This window comes from Mobula hypostoma, chromosome 11, assembly GCF_963921235.1.
Source record: "Mobula hypostoma chromosome 11, sMobHyp1.1, whole genome shotgun sequence".
NCBI lineage: Eukaryota > Metazoa > Chordata > Chondrichthyes > Myliobatiformes > Myliobatidae > Mobula > Mobula hypostoma.
Window position 1 is genome coordinate 98,761,714 of NC_086107.1, and position 22,359 is coordinate 98,784,072.

At 44.3% G+C, this 22,359-nt stretch overlaps 1 protein-coding gene across 2 annotated transcripts in view; it reads left to right on the forward strand.

The window, feature by feature from the left end:
• Window positions 1-22,359, forward strand: part of micall1a (MICAL-like 1a) — a 98,874-nt gene that overhangs the window by 55,958 nt on the left and 20,557 nt on the right. The window contains exons 6-7 of one of the 2 annotated variants that reach the window (XM_063062616.1): window positions 4,341-5,170; window positions 17,073-17,157. In XM_063062616.1, the coding sequence (XP_062918686.1) occupies window positions 4,341-5,170; window positions 17,073-17,157 (915 nt within the window). The remainder of the gene's footprint in view (window positions 1-4,340; window positions 5,171-17,072; window positions 17,158-22,359) is intronic. The other variant, XM_063062617.1, reaches the window with a different exon arrangement.

Here is a 22,359-nt window from a genome sequence, read left to right on the forward strand (position 1 = left end):
TGTCCTCTGGTCTTCGACTCTTCCCCCAAAGGAAACATCCTCTTCTCGTCCACTCTATCAAGGCCTTTCACCATTCAATAGGTTTCAATGAGGTCACCCCTCATTCTTCTAAATCAATTGCTCTTCATATGACAAGCCATTCAATCCTGGAGTCATTTTCGTGAACCATGGTATGCCACATTTGAAGCAGCATGTGCAGGAATGATCGCTTTAATACAGGAAGGATCTGGAAACTTTGAAGGGGGTGCAGGAGGGTCCACCAGGATGTTGTCTGGATTAGAGAGTATTAGCTATGAGGAGAGGTTGCACAAACTGGATTGTTTTCTCTAAAGCAGCAGAAGCTGAAGTGCAATCTGATAGAAGTGTATACATTTATGAAAGGCATAGAATACATATTTTTCCTAGAGTGGAAATGTCAAGTACTAGAGGGATTAGCTTTGTGGTGAGAGGGGAAAGTTTAAAGCAGATATGTGAAGTACATTTTTTTTAACACTGTGGCCAGGGCAAGTGATGAAAGCAACTGCTATAGATGTCACCATCTCTGAGGTTCTATCCTGGGCCCAACATATTGATGCAATCACTATTAAGGCATGCCAGCAGCTGTATTTTATTAGCAGTCTGAGGAGATTTGGTATGTCGCCAAAGCCTAGCAAATTTTCTGCAGATGTGTGCGAAGGTCGTTCTGAGTGGTTGCATCACTGCCTTGTTCGGAAAGTTCAATGCACAGGATCCAAAAACAAAACTGCAGAGGGTTGTGGATTCAGCTAGTTCCATCATGATCACCAGAGTCCCCACCACTGAGGACATCTTCGTTAGGCAATGCGTCAAGAAGACAGCATCCATCATTAATGACCTTCACCACCCCCCCCCCCCCCCCCAGGATATGCCATCCTCTCATTGATACCATCAGGGGTTAATGACTGTCACTACCCAGGACATGCCATCCTCTCATTGATACCATCAGAGGTTAGTGACCTTCACCCCCCAGGACATGCCATCCTCTCATTGATACTATCAGGGGTTAATGACTGTCACTACCCAGGACATGCCATCCTCTCATTGATACCATCAGGGGTTAATGACCTTCACCCCCCAGGACATGCCATCCTCTCATTGATACCATCAGGGGTTAATGACTGTCACTACCCAGGACATGCCATCCTCTCATTGATACCATCAGAGGTTAGTGACCTTCACCCCCCAGGACATGCCATCCTCTCATTGATACCATCAGGGGTTAATGACTGTCACTACCCAGGACATGCCATCCTCTCATTGATACCATCAGGGGTTAATGACCTTCACCCCCCCAGGACATGCCATCCTCTCATTGATACCATCAGGGGTTAATGACCTTCACCCCCCCAGGACATGCCATCCTCTCATTGATACCATCAGGGGTTAATGACTGTCACTACCCAGGACATGCCATCCTCTCATTGATACCATCAGAGGTTAGTGACCTTCACCCCCCAGGACATGCCATCCTCTCATTGATACCATCAGGGGTTAATGACTGTCACTACCCAGGACATGCCATCCTCTCATTGATACCATCAGGGGTTAATGACCTTCACCCCCCAGGACATGCCATCCTCTCATTGATACCATCAGGGGTTAATGACTGTCACTACCCAGGACATGCCATCCTCTCATTGATACCATCAGAGGTTAGTGACCTTCACCCCCCAGGACATGCCATCCTCTCATTGATACCATCAGGGGTTAATGACTGTCACTACCCAGGACATGCCATCCTCTCATTGATACCATCAGGGGTTAATGACCTTCACCCCCCCAGGACATGCCATCCTCTCATTGATACCATCAGGGGTTAATGACCTTCACCCCCCCAGGACATGCCATCCTCTCATTGATACCATCAGGGGTTAATGACCTTCACCCCCCCAGGACATGCCATCCTCTCATTGATACCATCAGGGGTTAATGACTGTCACTACCCAGGACATGCCACCCTCTCATTGATACCATCAGAGGTTAGTGACCTTCACCCCCCAGGACATGCCACCCTCTCATTGATACTATCAGAGGTTAGTGACCTTCACCCCCCAGGACATGCCATCCTCTCATTGCCACCATCAGAGGTTAGTGACCTTCACCCCCCAGGACATGCCATCCTCTCATTGATACCATCAGGGGTTAGTGACCTTCACCCCCCAGGACATGCCACCCTCTCATTGATACTATCAGAGGTTAGTGACCTTCACCCCCCAGGACATGCCATCCTCTCATTGCCACCATCAGAGGTTAGTGACCTTCACCCCCCAGGACATGCCATCCTCTCATTGATACCATCAGAGGTTAGTGACCTTCACCCCCCAGGACATGCCACCCTCTCATTGATACCATCAGAGGTTAGTGACCTTCACCCCCCAGGACATGCCATCCTCTCATTGCCACCATCAGAGGTTAGTGACCTTCACCCCCCAGGACATGCCACCCTCTCACTGCCACCATCAGGGATGAGGTATGGAGCCTGAAGACACACACACACCAGACATTTCAGAAGCAGCCTTTTTCTCTCCGTCATCATATTTCTGAATGGTCCATGAACTCTACCTCACTAATTTGCTCTCCTGTCAAGCTATTTAGTTACTTGTTTGTTTATATCTTATTGCAGTCTATAGTAATTTTTTGTGTCTTGCACCGTTCTTCCACTGCAAAACAAATCTGACAACATATGTCAGTGATAATAAACTCGGTTCTTATTTGGTTAACAATATTTAAGAGGCACTTAGTCAGGTACGTAAGAGGTTGTGTGTCGGAGGATGAGATTAGTCTAAGTTGGCATGGTTGACAAAGACATTACGGGCCGAAGGCCAGTTCCTGTGCTGTACTGTTCCACATTCTCTGTTGAATGGCTGGCTGAGACTGCATCACTGCAGCAGGACCCTTGCGCTGTGATGACTGGCCAAACAGCGCATTGTCACGTGAATCCAACGCTGGGCGAGTTGACCTCTTGACCCACTCCACCAACCCACTTGGTCTCAGCTTTGGACTGAGACCCAACCTCTGTCACGTGTGTCCGTAATGAAATCAAGCAACCCCATCCTATCTCCTGATTTGGGCTGAGAAAGTGTGACCAAAGTCACCTTGGAGTGCAAATAGGCTGACTGATAAATGAGGTTATATTAACATTGATTTGGCCATTTTTCAAACTTGGTCTGAGGTAAAAACCTTCTACCTTTGATGCTTAGCTAAACAAACAATCAGGATTATTAGCTTGGGAATATTGGACACATGAAAATGTAAAAATAATAATGGTTCAATGGTTCCATTTAATATGAGAGAATGTATAGAGTATACAACCTGAAATTCTTACTCTTCACAGACATTCTCGAGGCAGAAGAAAAACCCCGAAGAATGAATGACACAAAAATTGTTAGAACCCCAAAGCCTCCTGCCTCCCTCCCATGCACAAGCAGCCTCCTCCACCCCAACTTATTCTTACAGAGAGCATCAGCACACCCACCACCCACCACCTACCTTGCAAGCAAGAGTAAAGCTCTAAAGAGAGACCATAGTCTACAGTCCATCAAAAACTACTGTTTGTTCCAAAAGTCTTGACATCCCTCGGGCTCTCTCACTCTCGCTAACAAGGGAGAGAAAGATATCCACTGCGAGCGGGGAGACAAGCAGTCACTATTTCGATGTTACAGTCTGTAGCACCACTTTTATTTCGAGTTCCCCCGACTCAATAATCAGCAGCAAACTCACCATCAAGAGAGAGAGAGAGAGAACACGATCCCCCGAGTACAGAAGCCTTGGACAGCCCCACTCACCATCTCGATGTGCCGGCTCCCCGCAACCCTTCAGTTCATGAGACTGGTGAGAAATCGGGTCCACACAGCCACTCTAGGCTGCACCCCGAACACACCTGTCTTCCAGGACGCTCCTGGAGGTGTCGAAAACATGGCCGATTGGCGAGCGCCAAGAATGGGAACATGCCCGCCATGCAGAGCTACAGTTTGAGTGCAGCTGTAGATCACGGACTCCTCTGACAGGACCCCAGCCAGCTTGAAAAGGAAAATAGGGACATTAGAAAAAGAATTTAAACCGTTCTGCTGATGGGCTGGGGAAGTTGCCCTATGGTACCATTCTTAGCTCTGCCCACAGTTTCCTCAGCTTAAACCGTTCCTTCTACCATTCTAGGACTACCGTTAACGTTACTGACACGATTTTAGTGGGGTGAGGTTCGAACCGCATCAGATTCATTGATTTTGGAATAATTGTATCTTTGCCAGAGTTATGTAATGTCCTACTTGCTCACCCCTGATCTGCCGTGTTGATCTGATTATTTCTGTCCTGTTTTCCTTCAGGTGTAAGGAGTGTTCTAGCACTTTGCTCCCTGGAGCCTACAAGCCAGGTGCCCATTCAGGCACTTTCGTATGTACACACCATCGAGGACGGGTCGCTGGGCAGCCGCAGCGACCTGTGTCCGGTCCGAGCCTGCCGTCGTACCATGGATCTCTACCAGCTCAGATAGTTTCATCAGCTAGTCCACGGACACCGCATCATTCCCAGGTGCCGACAGAAGCATCCGATAACTATGGTCCCAGCCCGATGAAAAGAGCGGAGCTAAATGCGGAGGAAAGTGGTGAGAAGTCATGCAGTCCAGGGAGCGGCCTTTCACCCTCAGTGCCTTCTGAGCACTATCATCCCAGTACTGACAAAATCCCAAAACTTTCCAACAGCACAGACTTAAAGGAAACATCAAAACCTAGTGTGGAGTCTCAAATGCCAGAGGCAACGCGGAGGTCAGCGGACCAGTCTGTTTGCAAAGATCAAACTGAGAATGGTATCAGTAAGCAGCCTGAATCAGGGACACAGCCTGACCTGCTTATTTCCCCGAATGAGCAGCAGCTGGCAGTAGTGATGGAGACGGACATCGCTGCCGAGAGCACCAACACCTCAGAGCCGCCCGCCAGATGCAACGACCAAACCCCAGACACAAGCCACACAAAAGTGAGCAAAGAAGCTGCTGAAGAGCAGCTGAAAACTCTTCCTGTTCCCGTTCCAAGGAAAACCGTTGACTCTGCAACGTCACCCGTGGCAACACCACGCCCCGTACCTCGGCCGCGAGTCAGCTTTGGCGGTGGGACGAGTGAAACCTCTGTCCAGAGATCGGAGACTGGCGAACTTGCAAATGGTACATAATGCTCCTGTATTAATGGCCAGATGTGTTATCGCAGCACTGTTAGCATGGGCTTTTGTCTTCGTGCAGCTCGGAGTGAGGTAAAGAGAGGATGGCAGGCTGAAAGTTGAGTGCTGGATGTCTGTACACGAGCTCAGCAAAAGTGGCTTTGCGGGGGAGTTAGAATTAAGCAACACACGTAAAAGTTGCTGGTGAACGCAGCAGGCCAGGCAGCATCTATAGGAAGAGGTACAGTCAACGTTTCGGGCAGAGTCCCTTCATCAGGACGAAGGGTCTTGGCCCGAAACGTCGAATGTACCTCTTCCTATAGATGCTGCCTGCACTGCTGCGATCACCAGCATTTCTTATGTGTTGCTTGAATTTCCAGCATCTGCAGATTTCCTCGTGCTTGAGTTAGAGTTAAAGTTGGGAGTGTTTAGGGGCTGGTTGAAAGAAGTCACCATTGCTAATGTTGTAAAGAAGGGAGTGCAAACATAAGATACTGTAGTTAGATTTAATGTGGTGAGACTAATAAATTTAATAAATGCCAGGCCAGAGTGAGTGTAAAGGATAAATATAATGTCTGAAAGCCATCTAGGAGCTGAGGGTGAAGGGGCAACCCTCCTCTCCTCCTTGCTCCATCAGTTTCTCAATTGCCACCCTCACCTTCCCTCCCCTAGCTTGTGTAACCCGTACATCCTCTTTCACTCTTCCTCAGTTCACCAGTCACCTCAGGCTCCTGTCTCAGCACTCCACTCTTCACTCTTCCTCAGCTCACCAGTCACCTCAGGCTCCTGTCTCAGCACTCCACTCTTCACTCTTCCTCAGCTCACCAGTCACCTCAGGCTCCTGTCTCCACACTCCATTCTTCAGTCTTCCTCAGCTCACCAGTCACCTCAGGCTCCTGTCTCCACACTTCACTCTTCCTCAGCTCACCAGTCACCTCAGGCTCCTGTCTCAGCACACCACTCTTCACTCTTCCTCAGCTCACCAGTCACCTCAGGCTCCTGTCTCAGCACTCCACTCTTCACTCTTCCTCAGCTCACCAGTCACCTCAGGCTCCTGTCTCCACACTCCACTCTTCACTCTTCCTCAGCTCACCAGTCACCTCAGGCTCCTGTCTCAGCACTCCACTCTTCATTCTTCCTCAGCTTACCAGTCACCTTCAGGCTCCTGTCTCAGCACTCCACTCTTCACTTTGTGCTCGCTGCCTCCCCTCTCCACTCTCAGTCCTGACACAGGGTTTCGATCCAAGATGTTAGCAGTTCCACTCACCAGCCCCTCAAATGGTGCCTGACTCTGAGTTCCTCCAGTTGGTCCAGATGTTTGCATCTGCAGTCCCTTGGGCCTCCAACTTTTCACGTCGACCTGGAACAAGTTTTGCCCTTTATTGAACTTTTTACCATTGCTGGAAGCACTGAGGCTAATCTCCCAAACAGTGCTGAAGGAAGCTGCTGGCAATCAAATCTGAAGAAAACAACTGGCAATCAGCCATTTGGCCAAAAGGAAGTCCTCCAAATCTGGGGCTTGCTGACAGATGGCATTATGCCTGTCTCTATGCTTTGTTGCTATACTTCAAAGACCAGTCTCGATAAAGTTTTTTCATATCACACTGGGAAAATTACCTTGTATAGGAGTGGATCCCTGTGCATTTTAATCAGAATTTTTAGCAGATCAGGAGGCAAAGGAGAAAGCAAATTTTTCTATAATTTCAAAAAATTATTTCTTAATGTCTTGATATGCTTACATTGCAGCCTGTGATAGGAGCCATAGCTCTACCTTCTGTCAAACCCTGTCAATGTATTTCCACAGTAGGACGTCATTGCCTGAGGCCCAGTTGTCTCGACAATGTTGCACCCAATTCCAATGGACAGAGAGACAGTGAGACTGTTCTGTCCTGTTGTTGAGTTAAGACGGCAGGCAGTGTTGGAAGCAGAACAGTTGGTTCCTGATATACTAAATGATTTTGCAGTAATCCCAGCAAAGAAGCAGGACATTACAGCTGAATGGTTCCTGCTGAGGATACAGTTATCTCAGAGCAACTGTTTTCCAGGTGATCCTGGCAGTTTCAGAAAGTACTGGTTTATTAAGTTACAGTGAAAAATTTGTGTCGCCTACAGTTTATACGGAACAAATCATCATACAGTGCATTGAGCTAGAATAAGATAAAACAATAGTTTTCCTATGTACAATACGCCACTGGCGTTTAGAGCAGAAAAAAAAGGTATCCATCTCTGGTGGTGTTCAGGGCTTCCTTCATCACGTCAGTAGCTTCCTTTCAGTTTTCACTACTGTCAGCATGTAAGTCCCAGATTGAGACTCAGGAATACCATCACACTCAGATGTAGAAGGAATCTTCATTGCTGTTTCTGTAACAATTTTGTTTTACCACTCAGGGTTGTTAGCCCTGAGCTGGAGCCCCTGAACCTGGAGGACCGCTAGACCACTCTCAGTCTGGCCTCAACCGCTTGCCTTGTTTGGCATGGGTGACCCTATCAAGAGCCAAAGCATTGAGCCCTGACTCCAGCCACCATAGCTCTCCAGGGTCACTGAGGCACACAAGCCTCCAAACCCTACAAGATTGTGGTCCTTCTGGAGGAAAACAATAGCAAAACAGAATTAGTGTAAAATCTACTGAAAAAGTGCAGTGCAGGTAAACCAAAATAAGCAAGATCATAGAGAGGTCATTTATGAGACCAAGAGTCCGTATTATTGTACAAGAGCTCCATTCAAGAGTTTGATAACAGTGGGATAGAAGTTGTCCTTGAACCTGGTGGTACATGCTTTCAGGCTTTTGAATCTTCTGTCTGATGGGAGAGGAGAGAAGGGAGAATGTCTGGGTGGGTGGGGTCTTTGGTTATGCTGGCTGCATGACTGAAGCCGTGAGAATTTTAGACGGAGTCAATAGGGGAGAGGCCAGTTCCTGTGATGTGCTCAGCTGTGTCCACAACTCTGCAGTTTCTTGCATTCAGTTGCCATACCAAACTATTATGCATCCAGACAGAATGCGTTCTACGGTGTATCAATAAAAACTGGCCTGAGTTGAAGGAGATCTGCTAAATTCTTTAGTCTCCTCAGGCGTTGGTGAGCTTTCTTGGCTGTGACATTGACTAGGACAGGCTATTGGTAATGTTCATGGCTAATGTAGAAGAGCTGTTGAATTAATATGCTCGTTATTAATAACTAGGAACTAGTAATTTAACTAGATCATTAGCTATCTCGTGCATAGTTAGAAACTTAGTGGAATCTGTTAATAGTGGCACAATGACTGAGCAATTAAATTAAGGCGAAGTGCTGAAGATTTAGGGGCAAATATGTCTAACTTTACATAGTTGAACACTTCAGTCACAAAGTGGATAAGGGAATTTCTATAGATATTATTTATCTGGATTTTTAGAAATCATTCAGCATGATTCCATAGAATAAACATACTTTTGCACAAATTGGAAGCAGTCTATTGGCTTGGACAGGGAGTTGGTTAGAAGGTATTGGAGAACCTGGCTCACACCCAGTTGACATGATGCAGTCCTAATGAAAGGTCTTGGCCAGAAACAACTGTTTATTCCTCTCTATAGATGCTGCCTGACTTGCTGAGTTTCTCCAGTGTTTAGTGTGTGTTTCTCAAGGTTTCCAGCATCTGCCAAATATCTTATGTTAATGATGTAACTATCATTTTTTTTCTAAAGCGTTATTAAAGATTTATTTGGCTTTTTAGTATTTCTGTAAGTTATATAGTTACTCCAGTGGACCTTGCTGTTGATGCATTAGGTGCATCGTAATTACCATGGAAGGGGAAGGTGGACAGGAAATGTGGAAGCTATGGCAGGTGCTTTTTTCTTTGTAGGGGAAAATGCAAAGATATCTGAGATGGATCAGACTGCTTTCTACACGATGAAAAGCTGAGAACTGTGGACGAGTGAAGTGAACTTGGGGTGCAGTCCAGAAATCACTGAAAACTTAATGGACAGATACAAAATCAACTTTTAAAAATGTGTTTGTTTCTGAAGGGGAGTTGTGTTGTACAGAATGCAGGTTAGACCATACCTTTAGCACTGAGCAGTCCTCACCACCCTGTTAGCAAAGATACGTGAGTGTTATTAAAGGAGCAGGTAAGGAAACCTGTTTCAATTGTGTAGAGCAGGGGTTACCAGTCTGGGGTCCACGGACCCCTTAATAATATTGGTCCATGGCATAAAAAAGCTGGGAACCTCGGGTTTAGAGGGTTAACAATCAGGGGTATTAGTCTGAAGATTAGAATCAAGCCAATTAGGACTGAAATTAGAAAGTGTTTCTTCTACACAGCAATCAATACCCAGTTAATTTACTCTAAATTAGTTATTAAGGCTGTATAAACCAAAGGATAATGGCTTTATAATACAATCTGGTGCTTGGCTGATTATGTCATTGTAAATGACAGAATAAACTTAGAGGGTAAATGAATTTTCATTTTTATCTCCTGGGAGGTTGGCTTTCAGCCCAGTAGTATTTAACGTAATTGATATGTCTGAAAAACTTGTTGGAATTGATAGAATAGATGATGAGAAATTATTTCCTTAGTGGGGGAAGAAGGCATGTTATTAGAACTAGGTTAATCAGGGGCTGTGGTAGGTAATGGAAATTGGGCACTCTTCAAAAAGTTGTTGAGGTTTGAGAACAATTCCATATTTGAAAAAAATGAGATTGATTATTTTTTGTTAGCAGGAGTACCAAGCACAAAGGAGGGATGGGATACAATCAGACTTTAGCTCCTTCACTTCCTCAGGTAGTCAGTTAATATCACAGCTGACTTCTTCCAAGGTGGTGGGGGTTTTTTTGTGTGTGAGGACAGATGGACTAGACAGGGAATATCTTCAAAGTTGAGAAGAACCTTCTTTAAACATACAGTTCTTAAAAGACTTTTAAGACAAGCCAGATGCAGAGATGCTTTCTCCTGGCTGAGGAAGCTAAGGAAGTAAGGAACCTGCGTGAACAAATTTCACGACACACATGCCGTGATAACAAACCTGATTCTGATTCTGATGACTGAAGAATATAGACTAGGCTGCTTAGAACTGAGTTGAGGAGGTTCTTCATTCAGAAATGAATCTTTGAAACACTCTGCTCCAGGATGCGATAGAGGTTCAGACACTGAACTCATTCATTGTATTTCTGAGTATGACTTGAGTGCAGGAACTGATCAGAGGCTGAGAGCTGCCATGATAGAAATGTAGAAGATGATAAGAGGTATATATCCAGTGGACAGCCAGACACTCTTTACAAAGGTGGTAATGGATAATATAAGGCGGACTTAATTTTCATTGGCGGAAAGTATAAGGGGGGGATGTCAGAGGCTAAGATTTTTTTTGGACAGCGGTAGGTGTGCAGAAAGCCCTCCCATCAGTGGTGGTAGAGGCGGATACATTAGAAACATTTAAGAAACTCTTAAGCCATGGATGACAGAAAAATGGGGGGCTATGTAGGAGGGAAGGATTATTTTGATTTTAGAGTAGGTTATAAGGCTGGCTCAACATTGTGGGCCGAAGGGCCTGTTCTTTGTAGTGATGGTGCTGGAGACTGCTGCTAAGCTAAAAGATCAGCCTTGATGAATGGCAGAAATGGAAGAGTCATGGGATCTATTCCTGCTCCAAGTTGTGTTACTGTAGGTCAGTAATTCACTTCTGTAAACTGTGCTTACAAAGATTTTCTCACGCATCAAAGGCAGGTCATGCCAGAGAAAAAAGTATACCAGACCCAAGTCATAGTTCCTATAAGGAAGTGTTGGACAAAAACATTCAATCTGTAAACTGAGGTTTTTAAAAATGTAAGACAGTGACACAGGAAAAACTTTTTTCACTCGAGATCAGATTAGAAATCGTAAATTTGTTGGGAAATCCGAACGGAATTACAGGAAAATTTCTTTTTGCAGTGTTGTGAGTTTGCCTCAGCCACTCCAATAACAATGGATGCAGTTTCTATAAATACATGAGGATGAAATAAATTAAACAGTAACCTGAAGATGAAATGGGGTAAGGAGGGAAGCGACACACACACAGACACACACTCACTCAGACAGACACACACACACACCCACCCACCCACCCAAAATGGAGGAACTCAGCAGGTCAGGCAGCATCTATGGAAAGGAGTGAACCGTTGACATTTTGGGCCGAGACTTTTCTTCAGGAGAGAGGCTGTCTGGAACGTGACTGCATAGACCAGATGGGCAGAAAGGCCTGATTTGGTTATGCTCATCTCATATTTTGGACTTGTAAACTAAACATACTAGAAATTGCTTCAGGAATTGGTGGTTTGTGCTGGAATAAGATGAAAATGTGCAACTTTTTTCCAGTGAAACGAAGGTTAAATGATGTGTAAATGGTTTTCTGTGCGGTTTGAAGAGGGTAAATGAGGAAAGGTGGTTTGTGGTAATTGTCAAATTACCATTGGATTGCAATTTATCTATAGAATAAAGGAGGCTAGAAGGAATGTTTCTGTATAATATCTTCCTTCTGCGGTTATTAAAGAGACAACAAGTACATTTAAATGGTACAATATAGGAATCGTAAAGGATGAATACTAAAGGGTGCAGGTAAGTGGTGTTCACCATTGTCACAGCTAGTACAGCCACTGACTGCTTTCTGTATTGCGAGTCCCAAAGAATGGCCTTGCCCGAAACGTCGACTGTTTATTCATTTCCATAGATGCTGCCTGACTTGCTGAGTTCCTCCAGCATTTTGTTGCTTTGAACTTCCAGCATCTGCAAAATGTCTCGTGTTTCTGTATTCTGAGTCTGTGAGACATTTCAGTGCAACGAAGGTTTATGTCTTGGAAAGACATTGGCTTTCTACGTGGGTGATGAAGCTGCTGCATCCGGGCTACTCAGGCGGTCATTGTGTGATCCTGTCGTTAATGAGCTGGCAATTTGTTTCATGGAATGAGGTTATGAACAGAAAGAAATATGCGGCTGGAGGCAGGGCCTTATATGGAATGGAACTCAGAAGACACCTGACCTCCAACTAGAAGCAACCTCGGTAATCTTCCCTGGATGATTCAGCATTTCAAAACCAACAGGGATCTCAGAGTCAAAGCCAGAGAAGTGAACAATCTGTAATCAACACTCAGTTTTGTAGGACAGATTACTTTTCTCTGTGTGACCAACTTTTAAAAATCTGTTCTGAAAATATTTATTTTAAATCTCTTAGTATTATTAAACTTTAGAGAAAAAAATTATATTCTAACTACATTAAATCATTTTTAAATTGTAGTTCTGTGACATCAGTTTACAATCTCAGGAGTTTCACTGGAATATTTGTAATATGTAGTTGCTAAGATAATATAAATCCCAAAATAACGGATATACCTATGACGGAATTACACATTAAAAGGGCCATTCAAACTGTTCATTTAATGATTGGTGAGGAGCAGGTTTTGAATCAAGATGTCAAGGAGAGCTCCCCTACTCTTTGGGGTTGGAGTTGTGGGATCTCCACCTGAGGGGGTTAGACAGGCAGTAATCCTTGTTTATATATGTAGGACAAGGTTCAAACTTGTCTTTGAACCAAAGAAAGTAGAGATACTGAAAAACCTAAAACTTAAACTAGAAGGTGCTAGAAACAGTCGCCAGAGCATTTGTGGAGCAAAAAGACGAATCACTGTTTATATAAAGCACAGGAACAGAGTAACACCATTCATCAATAAAGTATGATTATGACTATCCCATAAAGTCTGCGTCACTTTCAGGATGCTGTTACTTCATAGTTTTTGTTGAAGGGTCACTGAGCGTTGCTTTAACAATGTCATGTAGGCTGCAGCTTAACAGCATCCTTTACCTCTGAGTCAGGTAAGAACTTGCATGTGACAGCAAGAGCAGAGCACTCAGGCCCTCAGGCCTGCCCTGTCACTCAATGTGATCGTGGCTGACCTACCCCTAAACTCCTCTCTCCCTCAATCCCCCTGATATTTCAGAAACAAATCTGTCTCCATCTTAAATGTTCTTAATGAGCTATAGTGTCCACAACACCTGGGACAGAGAGCTCCAGAGATTCATCATTCTACAGAAATTTCTACACACCCCTTTTAAATGAAACACCTTGAAACAGCACCGCCTTTTTTGAGAATCAGGTCTTGTGAGAGCCCAAACGTCTATCTTGACACCACTGCAGTATTTGGGGAGTTGTGCAGTGCTGAAGGTAAGAAATAGAAGCAGGAGAAAGCCGTGAGAATCTTCTAGACTGCTGTGCCTTTCAAGGCATTTGTGGATAATTCTCCATCTTGTCCTTTATCGCTTTTGAGCCTCAGATCTCTTGGTTTTCTTCGTATCCAGAAATGTATTAATCTCAGCTTTTCATGCAGTATATACTTAATTGGAATTCTGTGTATTCTCAATTATTTATAATCCTCTGGATAAAGCAGTTTCTCATCATCACCCTCAAATATTTCTCCTGAGATTGTGCTTTCCAGAATCCTGAACTGCAGGTAATAGACTCTTGTCTTTTGCCCTGTGAATCCCTCTCAGAATCTTACGTGTCTCAACTTGACCTTCCTTTTTTCTGAACTTAAACTAGTGGAGGCCAGTTTCCCCTAATCTCTCCTCATGAGGAAACACTTCAGTCCATGAATCAATCTAGTAGAACTCCACCATTTGACCAGTGGGTCCTTCATAGGTATGAAGACCAGAGCAACATTCAGATTCAAGTGTGACTTCAAAAGTCCTGAATACTTTGTTTTCCAATCCCTTTCCGACATACCTTTTCCTCAGTGCTTTACTTATATGTACCTTGTGAACATGTGAGTAATTTGTTTCTGAACATATAAATATTGTTATTCTTCAATTCATCTTGCCAAAGTGCATAACTCTATATTTTCCCACATTATACTGCTATGTCATATGTGTCTAAACTTGACAGTATAACTTGTGAATAGCAAGTGAGGGTGGATTTGGGTGGGGTGGTTGGTGAGAATGTGGAGAGGATATAATTAGTTAGGGTAGGGTTAGTATGAAAATCGGTGCTTAATAGGCAGCAGGGACAGTTTCCTTGTTATGCCTCTACAATTATAATTCTGACGTGTGGTGGTTGGCATCCGCCTGTCTCGAAGGACAGTGGGTGATGATCATCATCACAAGCCTGGGCGAAAAGTATAGGGACGGCCAGTCGTCCAGATCCCCCTCTCGGCCTCACTTGTGTAAGGAAAGTTTATGAAGCAATGCGTTTGACACGAGCTTGGCTGCAGGAGCTGCCGGAAGAATGTTCAATGACGTCCAGCTACCTTAGGGGATCCGCTCCGGATTTGCTGTCTAGGTTTACTCCCGTAGCCTTCGTCTCTCCCGAGGCTGCCCACGAGGCAGTGGGGCTATTTACCCATAGCTGGGGATCTGGTTCACAAGCACCAGGGCGTGTCCACACACCGGTGGGCCTGTGTGCTACATGTGCAGGGGCCAGACCTCCTCCCCGCCCTCTATAGTTCAGTTTGGAGTCCGGTTTCTGTGTGTCGCCAGCGAGGAAGCAGAACGCGAAGCTTGCTGTTGGGGAGGCTGTGTACTTGGCATGGAGGGACTTACACATACAGCTCCCCTTTTCACAAGACTGCAAGCAGCAGTGGAAGCTGAAAGTGAGAACAATAAGCACTACCCACTGCACTACCACACTAGACGCATCACAACAACCATTTGACAACTCTATAATTAATGTCCAATCTGATCTTTATCCCTATATCACATTTTCTCATCATTTGTAGCTGATTCCTAAAACTCATTTCTGAACTTGCTCTTCTTGGCATCATTTAGACTTGTACTCTGCCTCACCGTCCTTCAGTTTCACCCGTAGAGTTTCTCTTTTGCAATGGAATATGCAGGCTTTGTTAATCTGTTAGGTAATCCTTTAATTTAATTTCCTAATCTATCTTTGTCAAACTGCCTTTGTAATTGGATTTATTTAGTCAAGTTCTGATTGGCCAGCATTCTCAAACAATGCACAGAATTCTTTTTAAATTCAGTCATTTTCTTTACACGATTCCTACAACTAGATTGTAAACGAGCCTGCCTCATTACACAAGTTTAGGTCTAAGGTACTTGGTCTGTTCCATGGTGTATTACTCAAATTTCTCCTATTGTGATCCCCATGGGGCTCATTCTATGTTTTAAATAGTCTATTCAATCTTGCATAGTTATAAAAAGTTCTTAAAATAACTTTGTTGTATTAAATAATTATATTCAAGTCATGCCAGAATTTAGTATTTTTAAATAGAACACAATCTCAAAATCTGTGTTTTCAACTAAACATTTGTTTGTAGTTATCATTCCTGGGTGTCTTGGGTATTTCAGATCAGTGAAACTAACACATGAAATAATACATAGAGTACTGTACTCCCCAGTTAACTGGCTGGCAAATGGTATATAATATAAATCTACTCTAACAGTTAAAATTTAAGTGCTGTTATTATCGGTGGCAAAGTGGGGCTATGGGTATCACAATGATCTGTCAGCTCCAGCCACCAATCTCAATGAAGATTAAGATCACACATAATCCCTATTATCTTTATTACACACCATTCTAATATTTTAGTTACCATAATACTTTCAACAAGTTATTGCTGCGGCTGGTGTGTAAAAGGTTTGTTTCATGTAACACACGCACACACAATACTGGAGGAACTCAGCAGGTCAGGCAGCATCTATGGAAAGGAATAAAGAGTCGACATTTTAGGTCGAGATCCAGTGCCCTGTCGTTTTGTACCATAACAGCTCCTCACTGTTCATGTGACAATTTGTTATGAAGGTCAACTCTCTTCCCCCATTTGGTTTATCCTTTCCAAATGCTGGACTGTTAAGTTTTGTAACTTCAAACCTTTAAGCTAATTCAGAGAAAGTCATGGGAGTCTGAAATGTGAATCTAACATTGAGTTTACCTTAAGCGAGGTGCGTACTTACCATGTGGCAGCGTGATGACAAGTGCAGTTCACATACTTTTACACATAAACCCTTAATTACTTAAATGAACAAGAATGCTTAATCAACATATTTACAAGATTGCTCAAATAGTACCGAAATATTAAATACACAACTTGGACAATCAGGAATATTTAATTAACCTTTGATCACCATGCAACTAATCTTTGAAACATCTATAAGATTAAACCCATTTATCACTATTGGCGTTATCTTTGAGATGAAATACTTGTGAATCTTTAAGATGAAAAGCTTTGTGCTCTAAGGCAAGTGTAAAAGATCCCATAACTCAGTTTCAAAGAAGAATGGCGGAATTATCCACAATCCTGGACAACATTGATCCCTCACACTATATTTAAAGCAGCAAGATTATTCTAGTTCTGATGAGGGGTCTCTACTCAAAATTTAAACTCTTTATTCCTCTCTATAGATGCTGCCTGACCTGCTGTGTTCCTCCAGCATTTTGTATGTGTGTTGCTCTGGATTTCCAGCATCTACAGAATCTCATGTTTGATATCATTTTACTAATGTTTGTGGAAGCTTGTATTGTATTTCATCCATTATATCAGTGGCTACACCTAACAAGATCTTTAGTGACTGGAAATGAGCAGAAATATATATATATTTTTTGTATATTTCTTGTTGAAAGATTGGAACACACTATGACTACATCTGAGGGATTCAAGTACTTTGTTCCCCTAGAAAATTCACTGCTGACACCCATAAGAGACCTGATCACATTAGATTGTGGATAATATCAGTAAACTCTTGACTTTGGGAGATGTTGAGTTTGCAGGAGTGATGCTGACCTAAGAGCTTCGCTGGAGCAGGCCTAAAGGCCTAACCTGCACGAGGTGGTACTATTGAATGTAACACTGGTGACTGTATAAAGAAAAGCCTACAAAGGTTTTATAGTATTTGTCAAAGAAACAACTGTCATTGTTCATTGACTCTCCTGTGGAAGGTTCAGCAGTGTTTTTGCTGTTTGTTTAGGAGGTGTGACCGAGCAAACGACTCCAGTGCCGAAACCCCGGGATCGGCCCCGGTCCCTGACAGAACGGTGCACTCCTGAGGCTAGGTATGTTAACCAGGGCCTTTGTTTGTTTCAAGACAGCTTGGAGTGGGCCCCTCCAGCCCTTCGAACCGCGCCGCCCAGCAACCCCAATTTAACCCTAACCCAATCACAGGACAATTTACAAAGACCAATTGACCTACCCGCTACATGTTTGGGCTGTGGGAGGAAACCCGAGCACCCGGAGGAAACCCACACATTCCGGGGGTGGAGGGGGGAAGGACGTACAGACACCTCACAGAGGATGCCATAATTGAACTCCCTGACGCCAAAAGCGTCACGTTAATTGCTCCGCTACCGTGGCGCCCTTGTGCTCTGTGGGTTGATAAGGAAGAGTCGTTTGAAGTGAATGTGACTTTGGGACCCCCGGGTAGAGTGCTAACTGAGTGCATGCGGCTGGGGTGGGCTAGTCTGCAGCTGGGTGGGATTTCTGCAGGCGGTGGGAGCATGCTGCTGGGATGGGAATGGTGGTCTTATGATGTTTGTACAGTATATGTAGCTCCACCTATGCACAGGGTTTTACGGGATTCAAGGTACCTGCTCTCAGCAGGATTTCTGCAAGGGACAGGCATGTGTGGAAAGCTCAGGATGTCTGAAACCATCAGGGTGCCTACCCCAGGAGGATTTCTGCAGGACGACATTGGGATCCTGTTGTGGGTTACTGTGATGCCCCGTATAAGCTGTGGTTTTATCTGTTAAATAGACACTGCAATGCCTTCCTCAGTGACTTGATGCTTTCACTCACACTGTTCAGCGGTAGTGCTCATGATACGAGCGAGGGCCAGCTGCTTGCTCAGGGCTTCACCGCTTTCTCTCTGGTTGAAAATGTTCCAGGTTCTACTTAGATGCTTGACTCAATAAGCAGCTTCAATTTGATGCCACCTCAACTCTAAGTCAAGACTGTGTATCAATAGACTGTTAGACAAAGAATCATAGACGAATTCGTAGCATAGGAGGAGACCTTTGGGCCCATCATGTCAGTGGTGGAGAAGGAGTTAGTTAAACTGGTACATTCTCTAGCACTGAGCCTGTGGTCCTGCTCTGCAACTACAAAACCAAGCACATCTTAAATGTTAAGGGGATTCTCCCTCTTCCACTAATCCTTCTGGCAATGACGTTGAATCTGTTTCCTAGTTTTTAGTTCCTCTGCTAAAGAAAACAGCCCTTTCCTATTTGCCCACACAAAATTACACATTCCAGATCAGCTGTCCTTTGGTTACCTCCGCTCCAAAGAAAACAGTCCTGGCTTATCTCAACTTTCCTTAGCAGTTGCATTTTTCCAGGCCTGTCAACATTGTTGGAAATTTCCTCTGCGCTCTCGTCAGTGCAATCACATCTTCCCTATAATGTGGAGACGGAAACTGTACTCAGCTTCTAACTTGTGTGTAGCAGCAGCGTAACCTCACTGTTCTGATGTTCTCCAGAGTGGTTCCAATAGCTGCCACAACTCAACGTGATGACCTTCCTTTCCTGCAGCAAGTGAGAAGTTTGAAGCATCAATGAAAAAAAACCACTGCCCTTTCTGTCTTGTGAGGCTGTACTACTGTATATAATCCTGTACCTTAGAGTGGCCATTCTGCAGCCCTGGCTGTGAATAACATCTGCCCTAGAACACTAGTACATTTCAGGCAGACCACTGCATCCATGGTTCTCCAACACCAGCTGATATTTGTCTCAGTGTGTCCCTGGCAGTAGCCTGTTGAGCAGTGTTTAGTGTTTGCGATGTACCTCAACAAATACCGCTGCATCACTTCCTCGACCTCCCACCGCAGAGCCAGACCCTTAAAAGCAAGTGAAGCAACAGTCTCACTTCCCCAGCAGTGTAGGTAATAATTCTGATCATACTCAAGATCTGATCGAGGAGGCCTTCCTCACCACCCGCCATGTAAGTGTTAGTGCTTGTGTGAAAGCTTCGGTGAGGATGCATCCCCTTTGAGAGTCTGCTTGGGCAACCGCCATGCTCCGTCATCCATCCCCTTGCCCTGCAGGGCGCTGATGCCATTTTATGCATGCAGTTGGCGCATGATCAGGAATGGTGCTCTGGCTCAGGGGTTCCCAACCTGGGGTCCACGGACCTCTCGGTTAACGGTAGGGGTCCATGGCAGAAAGAAAGATGGGGGACCCCTGCTCTGGAGGACAGATTGAAGCTCAGCACTCGTCATTTGCATTAACAGGATCAATGCACAGCTTGCTGCAGCCAACAGATTGAGAACCGTGTTTAATACATTTTCCCCCTTTTCTGTCAGATTATACATTGAAGTTTTGCAAACACTCTTCATTTTTGAGGTCTAGTTGAAGCTGGAAAGATCTCGGGTGATATCTGCAACACAAGCTGATATCCACGTATTTCTCTGCCCCTTTGACGTACCTTCTGAGAATGTGGAGATATTGAGGACAGGCAGGTGGATCGAACAGGGCTCACTCTTTCTCTTGCAGGATGGGAAGGGAGCCTCCACACTCGGCCATTTCCTTGCCCCCTGACCCCCACCACCAAAGGATCACAGCATCCTTAAGACATCTACTTTCCCACAAGGTTACGTTGCTGTCCGCACTGTGAAGGAAACCTGGAGTGTAAATATCTCCCGTTTGAAGCTGCACGCCCCGAGCAACATTATTTACTGAAGCTTCTTCGTTCTCACGGTACTGCAGCTCCAGCAGACTCCTCACCAACACCCAGGTGTTCTGCTCACATGTACTGACTTGTATTGCGATACTAACTGATAATAGAACCTTGCCCTGCCCCCAAAGAGCTATTGACAGAACTATCCACTTCTTGGCAAAACACACCTTCTTCCCTACCAAGTGAACTGGGGTCATGTCATTAACTTTCTCAAGTACAAGTACACAATGACAACTAGATTAGCAAAACCACTGCAAACTTCAGCTAAGTTGTAAAATGCACCCTTACAACTTACATTGTAAGTGTCTGTCAATGTAGTCATACTGATCATGTCCAATCACCCCTTGCACCAACTTTCTGTTACCTGCTGTGTTAATGTTCCTGTCATTTCCTGGTTCTATTTAAATATTTCTTTATTAGCTTCCCCACAGTTCCTGGGAATAATTCCTGTTTCTCAAAAAGGCTGTTAATGTCTCAATTTCTAAATTAGATTTTGAGATGAAAAGCAGTCTCTAAATACGAGGCGACAAAGGTGGATCTGAAAGCTGAGTCTAGACTTGCCTTTCGGGTGTTAACTTTCTTTGTCACATTTGCATCGAAACGTATAATGGAGTGCATTGTCTGCTTCACGTCAACAAGGATTGTGCTGGGGCAGCCTACAAGTGTTACCATACCTCTGGTGCCAACATAGCCGGTGTACAACTTACTGACCCTAACTTGTATGTCCTTTGTAATGTGGGAGGAAACTGGAGCACTTGGAGGAAACCAACACAATCATGGGGAGAATGTACAAGCTCCTTACAGACAGCAGTGGGAATTGAATCCCGCTCAGTGATCGCTAGTACTATAGTCGCGTTATCTTAGCCGTTACGCTAGCATGCTACCCCGTTTGACAATGCTTATTTTCTTTTCTCATTTATCTAGTCATATTCATCCGAATTCACTGGTCCTTTCCAATAATCCTTTCAATAACATTTGCTTTATAAATATTCAGAGCCCAGGACTGTTGTGTTCATCCTAACCATTATTTGAGGCACACACCAGAATGAGACTTGTGCCTGTAATGCCACCTTATGCTCATAAGTGCTTACTACAGCTGCTCTACATCTCTCAGACTTTGGAGATATTGGTCTGGATTTTGCTGACATGGGTCCGTCACGTAGATTTGCTGCTGTTTTTCTCCATACCCCTGTGTTTCTTCTTCTGACCCATCCCATTGTTACAAAAGCCTGAAAGTACATACAACAAACTCTATCCTGCTCATATTAGACTATTGAACTATCCTCTAATTAGATAAGATTGACTCTTAACCGTTCAGTCCTTCTTCATTATGACGTTACACCATTACGCCTGCATAAGTTAAACACAAATTTTACAACAGCACAATTAGAACTAAAAAACACAAGTCCATTTTAGTGGTCAAGTTTAGTGTCATTTAACTATATACACAAATACCGTTAAACAGGAGAATGTTTCTCCAAACCAGGGTGTAAAACACTGTAATACACATAACGCTCAATAACTTATGAAAGTAAGGATGAAATCTACGAATGGATTATACATAAATTAAGTTAAATATTGTAAGGTACAGAACAAATTAACCAGTGATACTTTGAATGCAATGCAGCAAGGAACTTAGAAGCCTAATGTCCTGAGGGAAGAAACTGTTTCCCATCCTGACCGTTCTTGTTTTATGCATCAGAGTCTCCTGCCTGATGGTAGAAAATCAGAGAATGCTGGATGGATGGATGGGATCCTTAATAATACGAAAGGCTCCTGATAAATGTCACTAGTGGATGGTAGGGAGACCACTATGATCCTTTCAGCCATTCATATGGTCCTTTGTGGGGACTTCTGGTCTGATGCTTGGCTGCTCCCATACCAGATGAAGATGCAACTTGTCAGGATGCTCCTATGAAACGCAAATAAGATGCGGGGGGAGCCTTGCTTGCCTCAATCTTCTTAGGAAGTGGAGACGCTGCTGTGTCGTCTTGTTCAGGGAGGTGATATTGAGGGACCGGGTGAGGTCATCCGTGATGTGAACTCCCAGGAACTTGATGCATTTAACTCTCTCTATGGAGGAGCCATGTATTCGCAGAGAGGGATGGTTCGTCTGTTCCTTCCTGAAGTCCACAGAGATTTCTTTGGTCTTCTCCATGTTCAGACTTGGGTTGTTGTTCTCACTCCAGTCCGCCAGCTGCCCCACTTCCTCTCTGTACTCCGTCTCATCATCGTTGACGAGGCCAACCACTGTTGTGTCATCCGCAAATTTTAGTTCAAAGTGGTCACAAGGTAGTGATTAAGATTTTGCCGGTTGGTTCAAGAACCAAATAGTTAAAGGGAAGTAGCCATTCTTGAACATACTACAGTAGTAGTTATAGACAAGGATTAGAACTATATGCAGTGGCCATTTTAGTTTTAAGATCTGTTTGGGTTTGTACTTCTGCCTTCTGCATTGTGTCACAAGACACATCCTGATCCTGTAGCTTCTCATACTTTGCACTTGTAATTATTAAAATTAAGTTCCATGAAAAAAATGTGCCTCCTGAAAGGAAGTGTGTTCAGTTTTAAAGGAGGTTCAGTTGCCT